This window comes from Hesperophylax consimilis, chromosome 13, assembly GCF_061612785.1.
Source record: "Hesperophylax consimilis isolate HC1 chromosome 13, BYU_Hcon_1.0, whole genome shotgun sequence".
Taxonomy (NCBI): domain Eukaryota; kingdom Metazoa; phylum Arthropoda; class Insecta; order Trichoptera; family Limnephilidae; genus Hesperophylax; species Hesperophylax consimilis.
Genome location: NC_142848.1, coordinates 3,689,289 through 3,716,959, shown reverse-complemented (window position 1 = coordinate 3,716,959; position 27,671 = coordinate 3,689,289). Strand labels below are relative to the sequence as shown.

Below are 27,671 nucleotides of genomic sequence, written 5' to 3'. Positions count from 1 at the left end.
ACGCAAATAACATGTCTAAGTATACTCCAATACCATATAATAATCCAATATAAAACCATTGCATTTATACCTTGATACTGGGTACATCTACTCTAACCGCTATCAATCGGTTTTCTAATTCTAGAATTCACCACAAGATGGCGCCACTTCCGTTGGCATTTCGCACTTGGATGGGCCCCAGGCTATCATAAATACTGTGCTTTCAGAATTCGCCACAAGATGTCGCCACTTCCGTTGGCATTTCGCACTTGGACGGGCCCAGGCCACAAATAAATAAGCACAAACTCGACAACCAAAATTTACACATCTTCGGATCTACCGGATCTGCCCTGATGATGGACACTGCAACGCTGTCCGAAACGTCGGCTAAAGAAGGAGTTAGCGCAACACGGCATAACACCCCAAAAACAAACAACAAAAATGCTTTTGGCCGTGAGAATCTAAAAAACTTACCTATATAACAAAATGTTTTTTCTCCCACAGGATTTCTCTCCCAAACTTTTTCTCCCAACAGGTAGATATGCAGGACCACCGAAGCGAAAAGGACGCAGCCAAATTATGAAAAAATGAAATAAACTAACTAACTAACCATCACGCCGTTTCCCCGCAGGGGTAGGCAGAGAGGACGGACCGCCAAACAACTCGGTCTTGGCACACACTCCTTGCCTCATTCACATTCATACATCGTCTAATACATACTCTTCTATTGTTCTGACTCTTGACATGGCCCGACTCAAGTATCTGATTCACTTGGTCGTGCCATGTCTTCCTCGGGCGTCCCCGACTTCTGCTACCATTCACATTTGCATCGTATATTCTCCTTACACTCCTTTCTTCGCTCATTCGCTCTACATGCCCAAACCATCTAAGCGTCCCTTTCTTGATCTTACTCATTACGCTTACATCAGCCTTGCACTCTTTGCGGATATCCACATTCCTCACACGATCATACATGGTTTTACCACACATACGCCTCAGGGATCTCATTTCAACAGCATTCAATCTACTTTCATCCTTTCTTTGCCAGTTCCATGCCTCACTTCCATACATCAGGGTAGGTACCAGCACTCCATTGTGGACTGCTAACTTCGCTTCTTTGGACAATTTTTTGTTAGCGCCAACTGCGTTCAGCCCTCCATTAATGGAGTTACCTGCATTTACTCTTCTTTCAATATCTCTGTCAGCCTTCCCATCTCTCGTAAACATGCTTCCTAAATACACAAATTCATCCACCTGCTCCAAGTATTCCTCATTCACAACTATATTGCACACTGTTTTCGTACTTTCTCTTTCAAACACCATTACTTTAGACTTACTTACATTCATCATTAACTCATTCTTCACGCATACTTCGTTCATCCTAGACACGAGAGACTGCAGATCATCCATACTATTAGCAATCAGCACCGCATCATCAGCATACAACAGGCAACATACTTTCAGATTACTCAAATTCGCGCCCAATCCCACATCTTTCAATTCTCGCATACAATTATCCATGTATAGATTGAATAACCACGGTGACATTACGCAGCCTTGTTTAACACCTTTTGTGATATCAAACCACCCCGTAAAACCACCGTTCACCCTAACACATGCAACGCTTCCCTCATATAGAGACGCAATTGCCTGAGTCAGATTCGCATTCACTCCATACTTGGACAACACCTTCCATAGCTTTTTCCTGTCGACTCGGTCGTATGCTTTTTGTAGATCTACAAGCATACGCAATGAGAAGATCTGGTCCATGCACCCCCTTCCACTCATAAAAGCACCTTGCACATCCCATATTTTATCCTTTGTTTCCTTTCTTACCCTTTCAATCAAAATTCTACCATACAGCTTGCCAACTGAACTTAGCTGAAATACATTCAGTAAATCACAAAGTAAAACAGCGTAAAAAGTTCAGAACTTATTGTTTTTCTTTTTCTTGTCATTTTTTTGAGGTTTTTTATCCAGTTAAGAATTTTTCCTCATAAAACTTATTAATGTAACATAAAATCAGTCAATTAAATACAACCATCAGATGGTGATAGTAATAAGGCTAATCAGCCGCAGTACTAGTTATTTAGAAACATGAAGGGTATTGTTATAAGCTCTAGCTAGTTAGAGGATTACGAAAGAATCCATAAAATCAAAAAAAAATAAAAAATCAACCTTAGATTACACATTTGCCCTGATGATGGACACTTCAATGCTGTCCGAAACGTTGACTAAAGAAGGAGGTAGCGCAACACGGCATAATACCCCAAAAACAAATCACTATAATACTTTTGGCCGTGAAAATATCAAATCATACCTAAATATTGTACTATACGAAATGGCTATTTGCACCCCTCGCCACTCCAATTTAAGATAAGAACCACGCATTCATATTCATTATTTTCGAGATTTTACTTTGAGATGGCAACACTCGAACAAACGTCAATAAAAGAATGCCGGTTTTCTGTCAAAATAATAAAATATATTAGTAATTTAGTGCAATTTATTTTTCAGACGATATTCTTTATTTTAGAAAAATGCTGGGTGTCGGAATTATATCTGTCTCCCTTTTATTAATTAGTCTCAATCCTGTACTACCAAATGAGGTATTTCTAACTTAATTTTGTTATCTCTCTCTTTTGCATTTATTTTTAAATAATTTTATTATTTTCAGGTTTGATTTTAATTATTTTGACGCTTTACTACTCATTTATTCAAAAAACGTAAAATTTATTGATTGTAAACTTTTATAGGTTCACTAGAAAATACTTGTAATTTTTAAATTACTGAGTCAGACGTCAAATAATCAACTGATAACCAAATCATTCTTAAAAAACTGCCTTCTTGTAATTTGAAAAAAGTGAGGTAAAATACATAGTAAGAGATAATACCACTCATTTATTAAGTCGAGGATTATTCAAAACATTGTTGTCTCATGCACAACTTTATTTCTAGTATCTGTCAGATTGTGATAATTTGAGCTGGGTATCAGGAATTAAGAGTACTCGGTATGCCTGTCATGCCTGTTCAAAATGTATGAAATTGTTGCTCATCTAAAGTGCATATCAAAATAATATTTCGGCACATTTTACGTCAAGATATCAATAAACAAACCCCTTTCCTGTACGATTCACCTATTCAACAGCCACTTCTAGCGAATCCACAAGTTGTAAGGGAAAACCCAAACCAATTAATTTTTACATATTACAACCACGGGACCTCTTGTGAGGATACATGTGAAGAATAAAAATGTTTGGCAGATGTTAAACTAATAAGTGCCTTATTTTTTACTCAACTATCCATCTTAACTAAATAAAAGGTCTTTTGTCTTAGTATCCAAAATACAAACCAATATTAAAGAAAAATCCTGTGGTTTCACTCCTCAAGCAAATTTTTTCGGCTTTGAGAACAAACATATATTACCCGTACGGTCAATTTGTTTGCTTTTCGGAACAACTCATATGGTCTCATAGAAATGGTTTTGTCTACCTTACCGTTATAGTTAGACATATGAACTAAACGGTGTTGGAAAGAGAAAACACCAAGCTTTATATTCAAACATAGAACAACAAAATAATTAAAACCAAAGGTTCCAACCGTAATTTGAAAAAATGTATGAAACTGAATTTTTTATTAATTATTTTATATGAAACAACAAAAAATTGAGGTGGCCATAATGTTTATAATTCATCTGTCTAGTAAAATATGTGTTTTTTTCTATCAGTAATTTTAGTTCGGTGCATAGACATATGAATATTAGTAGACCTGCCCTAAGTGATTAAAAGCGTATTATCCCCACTCCCCATACCGGTTCCATTGGAGCCGGCTGTGCTCGCGTATGGCCTCAAGTGAAATTTGAAAACGTGACGTCATCATTCTTGTGCGAACTATGGTCGAGGCATCATCGGTTCATTTTACGAAATAACACGGCAAAATGTTGACTTGTACTATGAAAACTTGTAAAAATAGATGTGAAAAAGAGAATAAACCCAATTGTCGTATTACATTCCATATATAAGCATTATTTTACTTTATTTTAAGCATATTCACATCGTATAATATAGATCAGTTTTAGAAACATATACTATCACATCGAGAAACGTCTGGACGCGAAACACAAAGCTGGTTGGTTGCTGGGAAGTAAATTATGAACATTTATAAAAGTGTCTTAACTTAATACTTAAACGAAATATTCGACTCTGAAAATAGAACCGAATTTTTTTGCCGAATTTGGACTTCGCAAATTTGTTCATAACGTGGCGAGTAATTTGCGCTCCCATGTAAAAATGTCTATTCATTCAAAAGCAGGTTTTACTTTTAAGAAGTAAATGGTGATATTATAATGCGAGATGCCTATTTACTGTCAGATTGATTTATTGACGAATCACAGTCAGCCTTACTCTCTTCGTTCTTCAACAGTTGATTTTACCCCTCGCCATTATCTTCTCGTCTATTAATTCCTATGTCTGTGGTTCGGTGTTTAGACAAAAAAACGTAATACGAGCCATTTTTAAAACTTTTTAATGTTTGATTTCAAAGTTTAACACTTAAAAAAATCATATGTTTATTTGTAATAATACAATTTAAAAGCGTATTCGCGTCGAACCTTCCAAAAATAGTTTCCAGATACCTTCAGAAATATCCCATTTATTTCAGTTTTATTGAGAATTGGAAATACCCACAAATTCTCCGACTTTCTGTCAGCATCTTTAGGAAATATAACGGTTAATATGCCAGAGGACTGAAGAGGTAAAATTCCCAATGCCGGCCGTTTCAACTCAATCTATCCTATCAAGCCATATGTTTTGACACAGTGTGTGTTTTAGTGAAATTTCTTGGATCCCATATGTGACAGCCAGGAATAACTTTGAACTAACTTAATTTCTTCATATCTACTTCCAGCTCTCAACGGATATAAATGCATCTGGCCATTCCAATAACTGGGCCGTGCTGGTGGACACCTCCCGCTTCTGGTTCAACTACCGCCACGTGGCCAACGTGCTGTCCATCTACCGCAGCGTCAAGCGTCTCGGCATCCCCGACAGCCAGATCATCCTGATGGTCGCTGACGACATGGCCTGCAACCCGAGGAATCCCCGCCCCGCCACCGTTTTTAACAATGATGATCAGCAGATTAATGTCTACGGGGATGATGTTGAGGTGGATTACAGGGGTTACGAGGTAAGTTCTAAGAATTTTAACACACTTTGATCGGGTTATTTTTTCGCCGGCTGACCGCTGAAAACGGGCGAAAATAAAGGTCCCGCGCGAATTTGTTTAATTTGTTTTAAATCGCTATATCTTCGTAAATAATGGAAATATTTCAATAAAATTTTCTACATACTAACTCAGCATACCCAAGCTATATAATTTGTAGCTGAAAACCAAGTATTATTTCTAATGCAACATAATAAATCGAAAACAAAGTCATTGTTGAGTCATTAGTGTTCAATTTTTTAAGTATAAACTAGGTTTCAATTTTATAAAATTACAAATTATTATATTTTCACCAAGCCCAAATCATTATAAAAACAAAAACAATTGCCACTTCTCAAGTATCGTCAGAGTAACACATTATTACTCATTGAAATACCACGTGTGCAATTGCCTCTCGCACGATACAGCGGACCAAAACCATCGGAACGTGCTTATAATATTGGTTATTTTTTCAAATGAAATTTAGAATAATCACTTAGCGTAGAATGCTTCTCGTATTGCTCACATAATATTGTTTATTTTTTTCACCATACACTATTAGGTTTAAGTTTTTAATCACCTTTATATAATCAGTTACAGTTTACGTCTAAAAATTGTTCATCTAATATTTCCTTGTTCTTCCTCCATATCACTTTCTTCAGAATCACTGAACTGTAATGGCATCACTGACATTCTTTTCCTACAAGGAATTTCTTCACTTCCATTAGATTCTTCTCTTTCACTATATAATTCAGGCAAATAATTACTAGAACAGGCAGATAAATTATCTGCGACGATTTCGTTATCACTTTCGTAATTTTCAGAATCCATTTTGAAAGGTTTGAAAAAGCAAATATAAATATTATCTCCTCGGAACACAATCGTAGGACAATTTGCTTTTTAAAAACTGGCACGCACTTGTAAATATTTATTATGGTCCGCCTAACTGTGTTTGCCGATACCTGCTGTTTTTAAATGCTCGACACTCTCCTCTCGCTCGCACCTAGAAGTTGAGTGGGTGCGGAACAGAGATAGAAAGATTTGTTTCGGGTTTCATGGTCATAAAAACCCTGGTTCCAGGAATTGAATTATTAGAATAACAGAATATGTTATCTAAATTACTTATTTCGTTGATCTTCAAACGCAATACTTATCAAGTGTCAGGTGTTCAATAATAATAGCCATTTTAGTTGAAATATCGATGTACACAAAAAACTCCAAGATAAATACAAAAAAAAGACTTGCATTGCAATTTGATAATTATGTACATATAGTTGGGACCTTTATAAAGAGATTGGTATATAATGTTCATATAAAAACATCAGATAATTTCTTCTTTTCTGCCATTGAAATGAGGCGGGCGCAGAAGGTAGAACTACCCTTCCCGACGTTAAGCATCAATCGACCGAACGGGTAGAACTACTCTTCCCGATTAAAGTGTGTTAATATATCGATCCATTAGAATTACAAGGTTCCTTCTGACACGGAAATGCTATGCAATAACGGGCTCTAATAAAGGATACTTATAAGAGTTATCCCTTAACATTGCTGGATCAAATTTTTATTTTTAGGGTCAATATTCTAACACATTTGGGGTAGGTACTTTCTAGTAATACTTTCCTTCCCGTTTGAATGTTGAATTCTATTTTCAAATTATACCAAACAAAAACAAAGAAGTTCATTTTGACAAATGGATTATTGGCGGGAATTCATAGTTTAGATGGAAACGCTAGGAACTCAATTGTATATTATTATTGGAAAATTGATTTGAGAAGTTATTTTTAAGAAAAGCAAACACAAGATCACAATAATAATCACAATAAAGACAGAGTGAAATAATTATTCTAATTCCATGAACTGTGTTCTCCAATAATGAAACAATCAAGGCCGGCAATGAGCGAAATGGCGCCTGGCGCTAGTAAAACCTCAAGGGTGCTGTGTTAAGTGTTAGTATTTATCAGCACCTTGGCACCTTGGCAAGTCGGCGCCCTGAGCGGACCGTTCCAATTACACCTGCACAGGGCCGGCCCTGGGAACATTGTTGTACTACTTTAGCCTGTTCACATCTGATCTAATAATCTTGAGATTCTTGAAAAAAGGCTGCCAGAAATTTCTTAAGTTTATTCTTTCACCTCACACATTTGGTAGTCTTGCATACATAATATTTAAAAACAGAAAATAATCCTAATATGTATTTACATTCAAACCCCCACAAAAGATTCCCACACGTGAATTTTTAATTTTGTAATAAATTATTATAAGCAATAATTAGCCGCCTGTAATATCAATACAAATAAACTAACTAAAACTTGAAAATTAGTGGCATTCATTTTTACTCTGGAGATATTTTCAATTTGTATTGATGTTACAGGCGACTAATTATTGCTTATAATAATTTATTATCCTTTGTGCTATGCATAAAAATCCTTGTCTTATAAACATTAGTTTATCATTAAAAAAATAATAATTTTAATTTTGTGTTTTCAGTCTCTAAAATAACATAAAAACCTAATTTGCAACCCATATTTTTTATAACGTTCACCACGGCACTACTTCCCTGGGTGTGATTCGACCTTCCACAAATTCTCTTCACTGATTACGATCTCTCACCATTTGCCTCCAGTTTTCAGCCTTTTACGTCCCTATACAATTCTGATCCTCATAGTCTGTCCGCCTCTTTCTTTCCATTATAAGGTTACCCGCATGATTTTCTTTCAAGATCCCTTGAACAACCGAAAACTGTTTTTTTAGGCACCCTTTAACCACCTTCTGAGAAAGTTTGACCACAATTACAGGTAACGGTGGAGAACTTTGTGCGGCTGTTGACGGGGCGCCTTCCCCCCGGCACACCGCGCTCCAAGCAGCTGCTGACGGATGAGGGCAGCAACGTGCTAATCTACCTCACGGGCCACGGGGGCGACGGCTTCCTCAAGTTTCAGGACTCTGAGGAGGTCACCAGCCAGGAGATGGCCGACGCGCTAGAGCAGATGTGGCAGAAGCGGAGGTTTTACTTAATTTTTTAAGACATTGTTGGCATAGCCGTACATACAGCAAATGGACACTAACATTTTAAGTGGGTGTCTCAGTAAAAGCAACCCAGAGGTAGACCGAGAAAAAGGTTGATAGATTGCATGGAGGAGGATGGGAAGGATGGAGGACTGGACGCGAATAGCGAGGGACCGCAGCCAGTGGTAGCCATTTGTGGAGAAGTACAAATCCCACCGTGGTATGTAGCGCCGTGATGATGATGAGCTGTTATCATGATTGATTGAATAGGTAATAAGCCGTGTTTATTACCTATTAAATCCATATCGTCCCTTAGCTAACAACACCGCATAAGTCATTTTTACCAACTTTACAGGAGACGAAAAAAACTGTTTATTTTAAAAAATCGGTGGATTTTTTCTGTTATTACTTAATAAATACCCTAGTTAGAGGTTAAGAAATAATTATTTTTACTTACTTTGACAATTTACTTTATTTTAACTTTTATTTTATGACTTGAGCTGTGTTGACTGATATTTTATTAGATTTAGGCGGTGTTGCTTGCGGAAATGTTAGGGAATAAGGTATTAAAGATGATTTACAAAGAAAAGTTTTTATCAAGAAATATTTCAAAAATAATTAACAATCGTTATAAATAGGTATTTATAACCTAAATCTTAAGAATAACATTGTTGAGATTAATTGCTTTGAGTTATTTGATGACAGACGAACCTTTAGAGCGTACCTAAGTGCAATTATTATTATTATTTTTTATTTTACCAGGAAAATATTTAAAACATAGTCTTTAATAAACTCCAACTAAACAAGATATAATAGTAATAAAATTATAAAAATAAAAAAATATACTCGAAATCTCCAGTCTAATAGTTAGTTGCAGTCTTTAGCGATTGCTGTGCGGAAGGTCATCATAAAAAGAGTGGCAACTAGATGGTAATACACTTTTTAGGTCTTGCAAATCTTTATACTTCCGATTTGTAATTGGTATTCTAGCTGCATACAATTTCTGCAGGTGATTTATTTGTTTAATGCTGTTAATTGGCGTGGGACGATGTGGTAACGGCTGAAGCTCGTCATCAATACCAATTTTATACCACATTGTGCCATTTGGTCTGTATTCTAGCATACGTACATCTGTGACGGCTGGGTCACCTGCTTTTTTACAAGGCCGTATAGATTTATAAATTAATTCTTTCGAAAAGTCGGTAAAAAAGGTATAGTCCAAATAAGGAGCTTCGTAAGTCATAGGATCACTTCTAGCGGTTTTAGCAATAGCCATGTATTGTTGTGGAAGGTAAATTTCTTTACTTTTTAATTTACACTCTATTGCAATGTGTACGGAATCACATTCCATGTGGGTATGGCCTTTTACCAGGTACTTTTGAGTAATAACAATATTTTTTTCAATCGCTAAACGTAATAAAGCATTGCTTAAGGTAACATAGCGATTTTGAGCACAACAGCCATCGGAATATAAAATCACAGGCAATAATTTCTGGCTCAAAACTTTCTCTAGATAGTCTACTAAGCATGAAGCAAAAACAAAGGCTTCAAGTGTGCTATTTGACTCATCGAACCAATAACACATTACTTCTTTAGTTGCTAAATTGTATAATGTAAAATTATGGATGCATAATTTAGTTTTATAATAAATTGCATTAGCTTGAAGATACGGATCCAATTTTACTGATTCAACATCCTGTGTGAATACATGACAAGCTCCGGACTGTGCAATATCTTTGTCAGTATCTTTCTCTCTCCTGGCTCGATCTTTCTTCAAAACATGTTGTGCGTATTCTTCATCCGTAATGTTTCCAGTTTTATGACTGCAACAATCGTTACATTGATCTTTCTTTGGGTAGAATAGGCTCAGATTGAGTTTCAAAAATAATTTGTCAAATAATTTACAACCAAGGCATTCTCTACCCTCTAACTCACAATTCTCTTGATATGTGTGGTAGAGCTGTGTCATGTTCGAGAAAATTGGTTCTAAGTATTCTCGTGATGTTTTAGCACGACAGTAATGCGACGGCATATTTGGAAGACCTGCTAAAAACTTTTCAACATATTTGTGGTCTTCAATTTTCTCTGGATTTCTGCGGTTACTGGTTGAAGTAGACAAATCTGGAGGCATGGCACAGTCTGTTTTTGTCAGCCAATATCTTATAAACGAATCTTTAATGCCAAGAGTGGCCAAGAACATTTTTTTACAAACTTGGTGACGTACATTATCAATCGTGAAAACGTAAGTTCGACTATCAGTTCTTTTGGATGATTTCTGGATTTTTTGTAATTTTCTTTGGTACTTTATTAACATGAGAAGTTATAAATGATCTTTGCTCCTCCCAGTTCATGTTCTTCCAGAAATTTTCAAATAAATATTGCCGCTTTTGTTCGTTATGTTGTCACATGATCTGAGTTTAGATTTCTTGCAAAACACTATCATCACCTGAACTCCATGAATCAATTTCTTTTCCATCCATAGTGTATTTCAATTATTGAGCTTCCTCAAAGAAATAAAATACATTTTGAAACACCGCCCAAGTTAAAAAAGCTGGTTAGTAAACACCGCTTAAGTAAATGAAGATATTCAATAATGATTTCTTTCTATATGAATATTATGTGATAATGAATAAACATTACTGTATTATATAGCTTACCTCTTAATCTTCTATTAAAACATCTTGCAAAGACCTTTCAGCGATAAAACTCACATAAAAATATAATAATCACGGAGCGCGAAGTACTTTTACGAGAAATGTATGACAGACTAACGACTTGTGCGGTGTTGAGAGGCTAACCGACTTGCGCGCTGTTACTACTTTTTGAATTAAGGCTTCTAATTGACTGAAATCTATATCATGTGACCAATGGTTAGACGCGCAATGAGCAGCTCTATCTATCGGCATTAAAATGTGAAAACCGCCAATTTTCGACTTGAGCGGTGTTGTAAGCTAAGGGACGATATAGCGTTTCCTCCTTCTATAACCAATGTTTCAGACAGCTTTGCAGTGTTGTCTATCCTAAGGGCAGGCAGATGTGTAGATGTAGATTTAGTGAAGTGTGTTTATTTGTGGATAAGTTATACCGTGTTGCTGATGTTAATCCTCTTTAATGTGGTTAGCGGCGGAATTCCTTTTTTCTATTTTTTTAATTTTTAATTTGTAGAACTTCATTTTAATTTTATTTTTAATAGTAACCATTATTATTTAATTTTAAAAACTTAAATGGCTTATTACCCTTAAAATCAACGATCGTAATACTTTTAACACACAATATGTCTGCCTATCTACTATGTACTTACACAGTAGTGTGGAAGCTACTCTCAGTTTAAAAGAAGAGATATTTTCTGAATGCTATGTTTAGATTTGGAAAACGTAATCTAACATTTCACATACATACTTTTAAAAATATAAGTGCATAAGGCCTACAAAATTATTAAAATGTTGACTTTAAGGTGTTAAAATATAAACCAATATGTGTGTGCCTGCTTTTATTTAAAAATAAACTGTTACTATCTATTCTGCAGTTATGATAATTATTATGGTTGATTCTTTCTATGCTACAATACTACAGATATCATATTAATAATTGAATAGTAAACGTACTTTTATTTTTCCTTCAATGAAAAATAAAAATGAGTGCTAAATATTTGGTACGTAATATTAAAAGTGTTTGTCATACTAACTGTTCTCATCAATATTATCTTATAAAATCATTTCCTACTACAAAAGTACATCTTCAGACATTGACATACAATTTTTTTTAATAAATGCGTAAAGTGTTTTAAAGATTATTTGACAAATTGTCAGCGCATTGTAGAAAGGGCAAATGTCAATAAAGTAAAGTAACCCTAAAAACAGATAATCCAACGAATATATGTACATATTATTTTAGTATAGTTAAGCTGCTGTCGATTACTGTCATTTAATGATTTTTGTATTCCAGATACAATGAGATATTCTTCATGATAGATACTTGCCAAGCGGCTTCGATGTATGAGAAATTCTACTCTCCCAACATCTTGGCGGTAGCGAGCAGCCTTGTTGGTGAAGATTCACTTTCGGTGAGCATTGTATTGTTAACTTGGCACTTTAATAGTTTTAACATGACTTGGTTATTAAATTCCATAGTACATATTCCAACCTTCTTCTTTCTTTGGTGCGGTCTCCTATCGAAGGGTTGAATATCATCAAGGAAGAATTCTGCTACAAACAACTAACGCAATGTCATTGCCCCCGTACCATTCATACAAGTTTCAAAGTCATGAGATGCTGTGCCAAGTTTCAACTGCTGGGCGACCTTGCATTTGGCACCCCTCACGATGTGGTCATGATGTTGCACTTTATTCTGATGACTCTACATTAGTCCCTGGAAATTTCTGGTGTTTTTGAAAGGTTCATAAAAAAAATGTGAAATATATTGAAAGTAAAAATAATATCAAGAGAATAAAGTGTAATTATTTATTACATATTTAAATATTTATCATAAAATATATATCTATTCTTCTTTTAATCAAGGTGTTCTAAACAAATTTTCACAATTATCTCCCGATTTACAAAAAAACCCGAGAGGATTTTGTAACTCTACGATTCATCTGTTAAGGGTTGTTTGAGGATGCGCCTAAAGACTTATATTTTGAAAGCTTCTATGTATCTTAATGTCAATGCTTGATTTAGTGTCCGGGATTACGTACGATACTGAAGAATATAAACAAATTATTTCAAATGTGGAGAAGAAAAATTCAAAGGATCATTTGAGGCAATCTAGTGCTCTTTGATCCCTTTATATCCTGCATTGCTATATCGGCTCTAGGTTGCTGTGCATACTGGCTGATTAAAACCCAAATTCCTTCCCATTCTCAGAGCACAATACAGTGAAATGGTCGCACCAGGACAGGACTACTCCCGACTGAGGTGGTACACAATCTGTATTTGTGTTGTTAGAATGTACCAGGAGAATGTACTAAGTCTGTTTTCTGTCTTTCAGCATCACATTGACTCTGTGATTGGAGTTTACATAATCGACAGATACACATTCTTTGCCCTGGAATTCCTGGAGAGAGTTCAGCCAGACAGTAAGAAGACCATGGGAGAATTTGTAAGTATCAAAACATATCACAGCGCCCTTGAGATTTTTCACAAAAGTAGAAATTATCCAATTATTATTATTTTTGTAACATACCCATCAGTTGACGTGATGTACTTAAAAATGGAGGATTTCCAGTTATAATAATATGATGAGCCATTTTTTGTTACAGTCAAAATCTCATTTTAAATAGTTTCTGCCAACTATTAATTTATAAAAACTTTGATTTTGTGTGTTTTTGCAATCATTATTTGGGTGATACTTTCAGTAGCTCTCTGGCAAGAGACCACCATTCAGGATTGTTAATTTTATTTGAAATGGCTTGATAGGCATGAAGAGAGGCTGGATGCTTGTGAGTTATTTCAATAAATAAATTAAAAATTATATCTTTTCATTTCCAACTGCATCTCAATGATGTTTTGTCCTAAGCATAATTTATTAGCCAAAGTGTCTTGGCACATGCCAAAATTGTCAAGGGCGCAATTTCACTCTCATTTCAACTATTAATAATTAGAGTGAAATTGCGCCTAATGCACTAATTGCACTAATATTACAAAACTTTAATTTATTACCATACTCTCACAATGTAATTACAACAGCTTAATAATTATTATTGTTTCCTATTTTAACAATATATCTCTGACTATATGTATTGATATAATACTTATGAACAAGCAATAATATTATTATTCCCAAATAATTCAGTCCAGCAGTGGACATAATGCATATAGACATATAGATTAATGCATGCATTTTCTTTAAATGTTTGCATAAACCTTGAAAATGTTATTTTGTTGTAGTGATGTATTATTTTATTTGCAGCTCAAAGTGTGCCCAAAGAGCGTCTGCAAGTCGACGGTAGGAGTGCGTAAAGATCTGTTTGGTCGGGACCCCAACAAAGTTCCAGTGACAGACTTCTTCGGGTCAGTTCGGCCCATGGAGATCACCCTGAAGGGGCTCAACATCACCGCCGCCCCGCCCACAAAACTCAACAAAAAGTAATTCATAATTCTATACTACCTTGTATGTATACATAATGCAGGCATTTTTATGCATGAAAATTAACATCATCATTGTTTACGTTCCATCTTCCTCTTTGCGCCACCGATTGCTATGTGATTGCTTAAGTGAATGCTAGAAGAAGTCATGGACGCCTGGGGGAAGACATATCACCATCAAGTGAATCATATACTTGAGTCGGGTCTTATCAAGAGTCATACATAATAAATAATATTATACTATAGCTACAATAATCAGTTAAAGCTTTAATAATTAGTTAAAGCTACAATAATTAGTTAAAGCTATAATAATTAGTTGAACCTACAATAATTAGTTAAAGCTATAATAATTAGTTAAAGCTATAATAATTGGTTGAAGCTACAATAATTAGTTTTAGCTACAATAGTTATTTTTTTTAATGATAAACTAATGTTTATAAGACGAGGTTTTTTTATGCATAGCACAAAGGATAACAAATTATTATAAGCAATAATTAGTCGCCCGAAATATCCATACAAATTGAAAATATTTCCCGATGAAAAGGAAAATAAAGTTGGTTGTTTACAGGTGAAAAAAAATAAAATAAAAAGCAGTAATTGTTGATTGAAGCACTATTTATTTATTTATTTATTGGATGATTTATATAGCGCCGCTTTTGTGAGATATCACCTCAGGGGCGCTTTACAGTTAATGCAGATATTACAAATATTACAAATTGAAATTGAAATTAAGTTAAATAAAATGAAGTACAGAAACAGGTGACACGAAGATGGAGAATCTGCTGCAAGAATCCTATGTGGTGAGGAAACTGGACCAGCTGCTGCAGCAAGAAAGTGCACCGCGTCCACCAACAGTGCCAGCACGAGGTTCGTCATCCATCCAGGTATGTGTCTGCTGCTAATAGAGCGCTGACACAATGTCCTCTCATGGATTCCAGACCTTGGCAGCACCGCTGTGACATTCGACGAAGGTAGAGGATGGAGACTCTGCAGCAAGAATCCTTGGTGGTGATGAAACTGGACCAGCTGCTGCAGCGAAAGAGTACACCGTGCCCACCAACAGTGCCAGCACGAGGTTCGTCATCCGTCCAGGTATGTGTCTGCTGCTAATAGAGCGCTGACACAATGTCCTCTCATGGATTCCAGACCTTGGCAGCACCGCTGTGACATTCGACGAAGGTAGAGGATGGAGACTCTGCAGCAAGAATCCTTGGTGGTGAGGAAACTGGACCAGCTGCTGCAGCGAAAGAGTACACCGTGCCCACCAACAGTGCCAGCACGAGGTTCGTCATCCGTCCAGGTATGTGTCTGCTGCTAATAGAGCGCTGACACAATATCCTCACATAGATAACAAACCTTAGCCGCACATCTGTGACGTTCGGCAAGTCCATCTCCTTGTACACTTGTTCCTGGTGATTATGTTAGTGGTGCATTGTCATAATAAATTACTCTGGGCACTTGTTAGGGCTTCCAAGAATTCCATTGAAAACATCTGGCGTACCTACAGTTACCGATTCTCGTCCCAAGTTCAACTTCATCGAATTTAGAATATTTTTACACAATTTTCGATTATTCATTTTTAACACACTGCACTCTAATCACATTACTATAAAGTTCTGATTACTAATTGGTAAGTTAATTTTAAATGTTGATTGACTGATTTTTAAAATAATTTCAAAGGGATGTTGCCTCGTTTCCCTTGAAAATACTAAAAAAAGACAAAGCGGTTGGAAGACGGCATGACGCGTCCAGCTGCCACAAAGGGCGCTAACTAACATTAACACTAGTACATATTGAATTATTTGGCGGGTTGAGAATAAGCCGACGTAGCTCAATGGTCTAGAGCACCTGACCGGACATCAGAAGGTCCAGGTTTAATTCCCGTCGGCGGCATTTATTTTTACTCGGGAGATATTTTCAATTTGTATGGATATTTAGAATAGACTAATTATTGCTTATAATAAATTGCTACAATAATTATCGATTTCTAACATCCTTCAACGTTTGTAATCAATGAACACTTCAGAAAGTATTATTATTTATCTTCTCTGATCATTAATCCAATGAAGATACTGATAATTTCGACTTGTACGTAGTTAACTAACGCAATTCGGAATTCCATAAGTGCCATCTATTAACCTGCAATTATTATTATTTTACCTTGAATTCAAAAGTAAATGCCAAATTGATGGTCAAATGTACAAAAGACTGATAAGAGTAAATATTTATTCAATGCACCACGGCCATATATACTTAAAAAGGAGCCCATAGCTTACTTATCAAACATGCCAACTAAGAAGTTAAATAATAATAATAATAATAATTGGATAATTTGTAGAGCGCCGTTTTTGTGAAAAATCACCTCAAGGGCGCTGTACAATTTATTTCCTAGGATCTACATTTGTTATTTAGAAAAGATACCAAAACATACTTACCTGGCAAGTCACTTCCAACAAACACACTTATATTAAAAAGTTTATGCTTATAAAAGATAGAACTGCACGCAGAGGACACTATATCAAAAAACACTGGTCGTCGCATGATCTTAAGTCTGCTATAGTTTTTATTTTAATTTAAATGTATTTTAACTGTCTTAAAAGCCTACAAATTGTTAGTTGTTATCATTTTTATTTATTTATTTTTAATTATTATTTTTATTTATTTTATTTTATTTTTAGTATTTTTACATTTTGTTAATTTAAATTTAAATTGCCGTCAACTGTGAAAGTGGAGGTTTCTGAAATTATGGATACGACTGTCTGAAAAGGTGCGTTTTAAGTTTAGACTTAAATTCTGTCGAGTCTGCGATCATTCTCAAATCATGTGGCAGTCCATTCCAGGCTTTAGGTCCTGACACGGCAAAAGCACGCTCACCGAACTTAGTATCTGGTGTGCGCTTTGGTTCCTTCAACCTTCCGATAGCTGATGACGTTGCTGACCTAAGGGTTGACTGTCGGGAATTGGAATCTTCTGGAATACACAATTCTGATAAATAAGCCGGAGCCATTCCGTTAAGTGACTTAAATACCATCCAGCATACCTTGAACTGGATTCTTTCAGGACATTTGAGCCAGTGCAGATTTTTGAGATGCTCTGAAATGTGGGAGTATTTAGATACTCCGGTGATAAGCCTTGCCGCGGCGTTGAAAACGGATTGTAATTTGTTGATTTGACATTTAGGGAGACTTGCATATATTCCGTTGCAATAATCTAGACGTGAAACAACATAGGAATTGACTAGCAATTTAGTCGCCTCTGTTGGCAGGTTTCTCCGCACTGCTTTAATTTGCCTTAATTGAAAGAACCCCGTGCTTACAGTTCTGTTCACCTGAGTTTTAAGGGAAAAATTAGCGTCCAGATTGACACCCAGTAATTTGATGCACGTTTTTGGAGTGATGTCACTTCCGGAAATGGTTATTGGGGAGTTTTTAATGTTATGCTGACGTCTGCTTGTAGCAGTCCACAGAAACTCAGTCTTTGTGGGATTCAGTTTCAATCTATTTGAGGTCATCCAGCGAGTAATTGCTTCTATACACTCAGTTATACGAATTTTTAGACTGTTTATTTCTTCTGGTAAGCAGTAAAAATAAACTTGCTGGTCATCAGCGTAGCAGTGAGATAGAAGGCCGAATGATTCTATTATTTTAGCGACATCATTTGTGAAGAGGATGAAGAGTAGTGGGCCCAGAACGGACCCTTGGGGTACTCCAGATGAAAGGGTTGCATAATTTGATTGGTTTTTTCCTACTTTTACGGCTTGTAAACGGTTGGCCAGGTACGATGTCAGCCAGGTCTTAACATCACAGTTTAAACCAAATGATTCATCTAATCGTTTAATAAGAAAGTCATGGTCAATCATGTCAAATGCAGCACTCATGTCCAAGACTGAAAGAAGTGCCAGTTTACCCGACTCAATGGCAGTAGTTATGTCCGACAAAACACGTAGTAACCCGGTTTCTGTGGAGTGGAACCGTCTATATGCAGATTGGTATTTAGTTAATAATTCATTTGAATTTAAGTGACATATGACCTGTGAGGCAGCGATTTTTTCTAATATTTTTGATATAAAAGGCAGATTTGAAACGGGTCGGTAATTTGAAAGATCTTCAGCGTCCAGTTGTGGTTTTTTTAATAATGGAGTTACGATAGCTGATTTAAGGGATTTTGGAAAGTCACCCGTGCTAAGTGACTTATTGAAAAGATGAACTAAAAAGGGAGCAATTTCATTGCAACACTTTTTCAGTAGCAGAAGGCAGGCAGAAGTAAGGCAGATTTTGGAAAGTCACCCGTGCTAAGTGACTTGTTGAAAAGATGAACTAAAAAGGGAGCAATTTCATTGCAACACTTTTTCAGTAGCCACGTTGGAATAGGGTCGAGCGAACACTGCTTGTTCGGTGAAGTAAGAATTAAACCCACATTACTGTTACTTGTTACTGTTTTAGAAATATATACATGATTATTTTTATTTTAGTGTAATGATAAACTGATTTTTATAGACAAGGTTGTATGCATAGCACAAAGGAAAGCAAATTATTACAAGAAATTAGCCTGAAACACCCATACAAATTGAAAAAAATCTTAAAAAATAAAGCTGGTCGTTTTCAGGTAAAAATCTAATAAGCAATAATTGTTGAATAAGAAATACTAGTATGTTTTTCTTTTGAGATGTGCACCGATTCATTGTTACGGGGATGACAGTACAGTTCATGATAGCTTTTTGTTTGACAAGCCCCCAAAGGGCACACAAACTCCAACGGCTCGGAGGGCTTTGAAGCAGAGAATGGACGGTTATCTCGAGAGTATTTCCTCCTGGGGTAAAAATAATCTCATCGAATTTAATCCTGTCTGATTACGTCTAAAAGGGATCTAAATGATAATCTAGTCTCCTTCAACGGAAGCAATCTTCCGAACAGGCCTTCCATTGATATGCTTGGTGTAACTATAAGTGACCAGCTCAGGTACGGGGGCTCCATCGAAGTCAGAGTAAAGCTGGCCTCTCAGAAGCTGGGCGTACTGTACAGGGCCCGCAGATACTTTAATAGTACACAACTGCTGACCCTGTACAAATCGCAAGTGCGCCCTACTGTCGAATTTGGCAGCCATCTCTGGTCCGGAGCCCCTAAATACCTGAAAAAACCCTCGACTCTGCAGAAACGGGCGGTCCGTTTGATAGATTCCCCAATCTTAACAAACGGACCACAATCTTTAGAGCACAGGCGTCAGGTAGGTATGCTGTCCTTGTTCCATCGGTATTACAATGGAAGATGCTCTGAGGAACTAGCGTCATTGATCCCTTCGGCACCGGTGCGTAGTCGGGATACACGCCAAACGCGCGCCCAACATTTGTACACGGTTGACATTTGTCACATGAGAACGGGTCGCTTCTACGATTCGTTCTTAAGTTCAACAGCTCGGCTGTGGAACGAACTGCCGGCCTCTGTGTTCCCTCCCTCCTACAACATGGGACTCTTCAAGACCCATGTTCACTCCTTCCTCTCCACAAAAAGACCCTCCACACAGCATCCCCAAAGATGACATAGTCCCTGAGGGAAATTATTTTCTTCAGTGCCTCCTGTGTGGAGTTAATATTAAAAAAAAAAAAAATGTACATATTGAATTTTTTGGCAGGTTTGGAATTAGCCGACGTAGCGTAATGGTAGAGCAGCTGACCGGCAATAAGAGGGCTGCGGGTTCAATTCCCTTTGGCATCACTTATTTTTTCTCGGAAGATTTTTTCAATTTATGCGGGTGATTCAGGCTAGTAATTATTGCTCGTAATAATTTTAAAATACGTGGTTTTTTTAACCCGTCAGGCCAATTTGTTCTCTTTTGGAAACAGCTCATAGAGGTGTCATAGAAATCGTTGTGTCTCCGTTACCGTCATTGTGAGAAATATGATCTAAACAATGTTAGAAAGAGAAAACCCTACGCTTTATATTCAAATCTAGAAGTTTTAAACAAAACAGATAAAATGTTCATCTCGATGAAACCAAAGTTTCCGACTGCAATTTGAGAAAAATTTATGAAACTCGGTGTATATTTTAATCATTTATTTAAATTTTCTTTATTATCAGTAGAGGCAAATCCAGGGTCCAGAAGTGGAAATTTAATTGAAAAAAAATTAATATGAAATGTTAATACATATTGCTTATGCGTAATGAACAGAGATGTGCAAAATGGGTACCCAAAACCATTTGAAATGCAAAATGGAAATGGGTCAAAACTTTTCCATTTGAAAATGCAAAATGGATTTTAGAAAAGCATTTCAAATGCAAAATGCAAAATACCTATTTTCAAAATGCATTGAAAATGCAAAATGGTTTAATCATAAAATTTTTAAACAATTTTGTCATTTAATAATGGATATCAATGTAGAACAAACATATAACATGATGGTAAATCCAAAAACACCACGACTATGGATTATGAAACCACAAAAAATTTGGGCGGGACTAATGTTGCCAACGTAAAAACATAGAAACTGCTATCTAACATTTAATATTACAGCGTCATGGCCCTATGTTCAGTATTTGAATCAGTATTTTTTGTAATGGTATCACTCAATTGCCAGGGCTCCTACCAGGGAGCAACGTGATAAATGTAAATTAGCTCTCATAGCGAGGTTGAGGACCGACTGATATTTGGGGCTTATGAAAAAAAGGTGAGTGGAGATAGTAGGAAGAATGTTGCAAAAAAGCATTTAAAATGGAAATGCATTGAGAAAAGCATTTAAAATGCAAAATGGTTTTTAGAAAAGCATTTAAAATGCAAAATGGAAAATACCCATTTTGCATTTTGCATTTCCTTACATTTGCTTACAATTTGGTAGGCGGGAATGGGTACCGCCGCCCTGGGAACCATTTATTGGATGACCAACACCTCTGCCACAGGTCACCCCAAGTGGTTCGCTACGTTTGGTGACTTAGCAGGGGTGCCCGGGTTCATGGGTTAAGGTTTGCCCAGGTCTTGGTGGCGGGTGCGTCGGCCCACCTTCTGCGTGGCGGGCCGGTTGGGAGATGCTGGTTGAGGGAGACCCTTTACAACCGGTTACCGCTGTCCGGGCCGCTCGATAGTACAGGGGCCCGACCCTCAGGCTCACGACTAAGGGTGGGCTGCCCCATCAGCGAGTGTAAAAACCCCGCCACTGCTGTTGTGCCGGTTCGTGACCGGAGGGGACCCAGCAGCAGCGTTTGGGGCGCATTGGATGCCCTCTCCAGCCGGACTCTCCCAGCCTATCGCCTAGCACCGCAGTGGGTGGGCTGGAACCAAACGCTCATCACTCCTGGACAGCCTGAACCCCATATTCCTACCCACCCCTCACACCTTTCCATTCCAGACCTTCCTTTCACTTCATACCCTTAAAAAAAAAAAAAAAAAAAAAAAAAACAAAAAAAAAAAAAATTAAAATCATGAATATACATAAAAACAAACATAACATCTTTACAGCGGCGAGTAGCAGGCGTCCCCGGTGCGGGCCAAAACTGTTGGTAAATTTTGCCAACATTCGCGGCCTGCACACAAATTTAAATTCCGTCCATCACCATCTTTTGTCCCAACGTCCCAACCTTCTTTTCCTATCCGAAACTCAGATAGCCGAGCCGCCAGACTCCTCCTATCTGGACTGCCCGGGCTTTACCCTCGCAAGCAAATTCCGACTGAAAGGAGGAGTCTGCCTCTATAGTCGAGCTGACGTCAACTGTGTGCGACTATTGAGTCTGGAAAACTCCAGATTCGACGTAATGTGGGTGCGCGTCAATCTTGCCAGTACGGCAAGATTCTACGCATGTCTATACCGCTCACCGAACCATAGCGAATCAGACACTTCCGAGCTCTTCAAACATTTGAGCGATACTATTGATGATCTCTTGCCCCGCTACCCTTCGGCCGAGTTTGTTGTTCTGGGGGACTTCAACGTTCATAACGAACCATGGTTGAAGTTCTCAGGCCCAACGGACTCGGCTGGCCGACAGGCGGAATCCTTTGCCATTTGCTACGGATTAGAGCAATTGGTTCAGGAGCCTACAAGGGTTCCTGATGTCCAGACTCACCGCTCCAATCTGTTAGACCTATTCTTAACTACTGTGCCACACGGTTATAAGATTGACGTCACAGCGCCTCTGGGATCATCTGACCACTGCCTAGTGACGACATCAATCCCCGTTAGCCTCAGACCAACCAATGAGAGGCTGAGGAGAAAAGTGTGGCACTATAGGTCAGCAGATTGGTTCGGTATGCGGGCCCATTTCAATGCTTTTCCGTGGTCAGCTGTTTGTTTTCGGACTTCGGACCCTTCAAGATGTGCCCAGGAGATTGGTGAAGTCATCAAATCGGCGATGGATGGCTTCATACAATCGACTACTAAAGAAACTGGTGTGGGCTCAAAGCCGTGGTTCAGTCGACAATGCTCCGAAGCAGTTCGACGAAAAAACGCGGCTTACCGAGCCTACAACACATCTCGAACGCCCGAAAGCAGATCAGCATACAACAAATCGGCAAAGGAATGCAAGAGAATCATCAATAGGTCAAAATTCGAACACGACCTGCAGATCAGCAAAAAGCTGGCTGCCTACCCGCATGGCAGCAGAGCATTCTGGTCGCTTGCGGGCTCAATAGGTCGAAATTTTTGCAAACCCAGTTTGCCACCTCTTACCAGACCTGACGGCTCACTAGCAAACACCGCCACCGAAAAGGCAAACCTTTTAGGGATAATGTTTGCGGAAAACTCGACCCTCGACGACGGGGGTGCTGTTCCGCCGTCGGTTCCTCACTGCGGCTTCTATATGAAAAAGCTGAGGATCCGGCATCGGGATGTACTCCACGTCATACGGGGGCTCGATGTTAACAAAGCTAGTGGACCTGATGGAATACCTGCCCTGGTATTGCAGAGGTGTGCTGCGGAAATAGTTCCAGTTTTGACAAAGCTCTTCAAAATGTCCCTGAAGTGTGGCACTGTGCCCTCTGGTTGGAAAAAAGCGGTAATTCACCCTATTCCCAAGAAAGGTGACCGCTCCAACCCGGCCAACTACCGCCCCATAGCGATCACATCAGTTCTGTCCAAAGTGATGGAACGTGTGATCAACGACAAACTGCTCACATACCTCGAGAAGAACAAAATTATCAACGACCGTCAATACGGATTCCGGCGGAACCGCTCGTGCGGTGATCTTCTCGCGTATGTGACGCATGTTTGGGGGCGGTGCCTGGAACGTCACGGTGAGACCCAAACGGTCGCACTAGACATATCCAAGGCCTTTGACCGGGTCTGGCACCGAGGACTTGTCAACAAATTGCATTCTTACGGACTTCCCGCATCCCTGTGTACGTGGATTGCTGACTTTTTAAGGGATAGGTCGATTCAGGCGGTTGCTGACGGTTTCACCTCTTCCTCGCACTCCATAAATGCTGGCGTCCCACAGGGATCGGTTCTGTCTCCGACTTTGTTTTTGTTGCACATCAATGACCTTTTGACATGTGCACCGATTCATTGTTACGCGGATGACAGTACAGTTCATGATAGCTTTTTGTTTGACAAGCCCCCAAAGGGCACACAAACTCCAACGGCTCGGAGGGCTTTGAAGCAGAGAATGGACGGTTATCTCGAGAGTATTTCCTCCTGGGGTAAAAATAATCTCGTCGAATTTAATGTTTCAAAGACCCAATCCTGTCTGATTACGTCTAAAAGGGATCCAAATGATAATCTAGTCTCCTTCAACGGAAGCAATCTTCCGAACAGGCCTTCCATTGATATGCTTGGTGTAACTATAAGTGACCAGCTCAGGTACGGGGGCTCCATCGAAGCTAGAGTAAAGTTGGCCTCTCAGAAGCTGGGCGTACTGTACAGGGCCCGCAGATACTTTAATAGTACACAACTGCTCACCCTGTACAAATCGCAAGTGCGCCCTACTGTCGAATTTGGCAGCCATCTCTGGTCTGGAGCCCCAAAATACCTGAAAAAAACCCTTGACTCTGTGCAGAAACGGGCGGTCCGTTTGATAGATTCCCCAATCTTAACAAACGGACTGCAATCTTTAGAGCACAGGCGTCAGGTAGGTATGCTGTCCTTGTTCTATCGGTATTACAATGGAAGATGCTCTGAGGAACTAGCGTCATTGATCCCTTCGGCACCGGTGCGTAGTCGGGATACACGCCAAACGCGCGCCCAACATTTGTACACAGTTGACACTTGTCACATGAGAACGGGTCGCTTCTATGATTCGTTCTTAAGTTCAACAGCTCGGCTGTGGAACGAACTGCCGGCCTCTGTGTTTCCTCCCTCCTACAACATGGGACTCTTCAAGACCCATGTTCACTCCTTCCTCTCCACAAAAAGAACCTCCACACAGCATCCCCAAAGATGACATAGGCCCTGAGGGAAATTATTTTCATCAGGGCCTCCTGTGTGGAGTAAATATAAAAAAAAAAAAAAAAAAAAATTTCCATTTGAAATGGATTTATTTGAAATAAAGCACATCTCTGGTAATGAATACTATAAAAACGCCAATAAATGTAATTAATTTGTCAGTCCCCACCTATTCTGAAGCCGGCAGTACAATATTCTTTGATTTAATTTTTTTTAGTTTTTTTTAATAGGAAAAGATCTTTAAAAAAAACTAAAAAAAAATAAATTTGTGATGGACTGAGTTTGGAGTTAATACAAATTTAAATTAAAACTTTAAATCAAAGAAAATTTATTTTAAAGGGATTTTCGGACATGACCGCGGTGAGATAGATATATCTGCGAACTATTCTGAAGCCGGCAGTACAATATTCTTTGATTTAATTTTTTTTAGTTTTTTTTTTCTTATAAAGATCTTTTCCTATTAAAAGTTTTAATTTAAATTTGTATTAACTCCAAACTCAGTCCATCTAAAAAGTAAACAATAAAAGCAAAAGTACCTATACATTCATTTTATTGCACCCGCAAATGCACTGATTACTTTTGTTTTTAACCTCTTTATTTTTCTCTCTTGTAACATAAACTAATTGTCACTTTATTTGAATACATTTGTCACGATTCAATGAATTGTGTGCGATTTATTTCGATATGATATCCACAGAATTTGAAATTTGAAATTATTCCATGCAAATTACGTCAACAATGGATAAACAATTTCGCGAACTAACATTCAAGTTCAAGATGGCTATCATTTATAACACAAAAAACTTACGACTGACATTTTTTCACATCTCCCTCTAATACCTTAATAATCTTTGGGTCGCAGATATATCTATCTCACCGCGGTCATGTCCGAAAATCCCTTTAAAATAAATTTTGTATGATACTAAGCGTACGTCAGACATGTTAGTGTTTACCTCCATTGTCTGTATTTATTTATTTATTTTTCATGTTCTCCGTAAAAACGGTTATTCACCAATACATTATGGAGAAGATTACAAATTAGACAAAAAGTATAGCAAAACACATAAAAAGGTCAGTTTCACTACTTTGTGACATACGTCAAAAGATAATTGTTAAACTGCCTGTAGGTTACGTTAAAAATTTCGATGGTCAATGCAGACTCGTTGAGCAGTTCAGTCGCTCTGTTGACTGGGGCGTTCTGATAGGCAGAAGTCCTCGCTTTTGGAGCATAAAAAAGGGTATGGGACCTTCCACGAGTATACTTGTCTGGGACATATAAGTTAATCTCTTTCAAAATAGGTGGATTATGTATAGTTCCAGAGATTATCTTAAAAAAATGTTTTCCTAAAAATATTATAATATGTAATATAATAATATAATATGTATAACAAAGAGAAAGAAAGGAGAAAGCTTGGGGACAAAACTTGACGTGACCCACGCTAAGTACTTACAGTAGATTCTCATTTGGACGCTAGATGGCATTGGAACTCGCTATTACCATACGAATATGCATGAATATTAAAAATAAATTAATAATCGGGCAGTTTGTTAAAGTCTTTTCTTATATACTATTTTTTGGGAGATCATTGACCGAAAGACCTCTGTAGACGAGCCGCCACTGATTATTAATTATTTTTAGATAGAAAAATGTAAGATGAGCCATTTTTAAATCTTTTTTAAGTTTATATTAAAAATTTTAATATTTCAAAAATTATCTGTTTATTTCTAATAATAATAAATTTTGAAAGCTTATGTCATCATCACCTTTCAAAAACAGTTTTTAGTTTTCGGATACGTTCAGAAATATTCCATAGAGCGGAAATACTCTGACCTCCCGTCAGAAGGTCAGAGTAATGAGGAGTTAATCTTGTTCATTTTTTAGTGTGTATTAGTTTAAATCATTCATAACATTTTCCTTATTGCAGCAATCCCGATGTGGCTGGCGTCAAAGAACCAACCAAATATTACAGCAGTCAACTGTTTCCCAGTCAACTATTTGCAGAAACTTGAAATGAAAAGATAGAACAAAGTGTTTGCCAGAACAAGAGTGTATTTATTGTTGGATGAAATTATTCAATTTATATGTATTTCAATGTGTTTTGGATTATTGTGCATGTCTCAAATAATTAAAAGTTACCAAGTTCACTCATACAAGTTTTGTATTTATTTTATTTTGGGTCAATTATGTACTAATCTTCAGTGACTGATATAATTCGACTGTGTTTTACATCTCTTATTGAAAAAATAAAAAATGACTTTGTTAGAATGTCTTATTTCATAATATTGTTATACAACATTTTGGAAGGAGCCCAAGCCTTGGTAAAAGAATTCTTGTCTTGATTCAGTCTTTCATAAGTTTAACCGTTGAAGTCAACGATTCTATGACGCATGGATGTCAATTTTTTTTTTTCACAAATTGAAACAATTCTGGCTGCTTGATATTCACAAAAATTGTGAAACACAATGATAAAATTTTATTTATATATTATTCAAGGTTAACTGTATTAATGAAGTCTCTCATAAGTCTCTGTCACATGACAGCAAATCAAAGGTGAATTGTTGGTTTGATAAACATAAATAATCTGTATTCCTAAGAATGCCGGTAGGTAATATTAAAAAAACAATGATAATAATCACAAAATTTATTATTGATCTGTTATTTTAACATGAATGCCATTGATGTCAATGATTACATAGGCTGTCGAAAAATCAGATAGCTAATTTGCTGACATCGCGATAATGTTATTGAAAATTTTTCAAACTAAAGTTTAAAAATGATTTAACATATGACATCTGGCATTATGGGAAAATCACAGTATATTGTTTACTTTACTCAAATTACCAAAAGGTTTCTTTTTTCTAGCTTGGTCATTTATACCTGAGACCCCTTTTCAAGAGGTTTTCTACCTGCTTAGTAGCCTTTCAAATGATTTTGCAACCATTTGTGAAACTCCCTCATACCAATGTATGTATGTACTCAATTAGAAAACTACTGGCAGTATTTTTGAATATTTGTCATACCTACCTACCTAAAAGAGAACCTA

The 27,671-nt window shown here is 37.4% G+C and overlaps 1 protein-coding gene across 1 annotated transcript; it reads left to right on the top strand.

Moving 5' to 3' along the window:
• Window positions 1-2,413: 2,413 nt before the first annotated feature.
• Window positions 2,414-26,781, top strand: PIG-K (Phosphatidylinositol glycan anchor biosynthesis class K). Its single transcript, XM_089638448.1, has 7 exons — window positions 2,414-2,588; window positions 4,885-5,163; window positions 7,974-8,182; window positions 12,130-12,247; window positions 13,171-13,281; window positions 14,092-14,267; window positions 26,553-26,781. Exons 1-7 carry the CDS (start codon window positions 2,520-2,522, stop codon window positions 26,635-26,637), a joined length of 1,047 nt encoding a protein of 348 aa, XP_089494574.1. The 5' UTR covers window positions 2,414-2,519; the 3' UTR covers window positions 26,638-26,781.
• The last annotated feature ends 890 nt before the right edge of the window (window positions 26,782-27,671 follow it).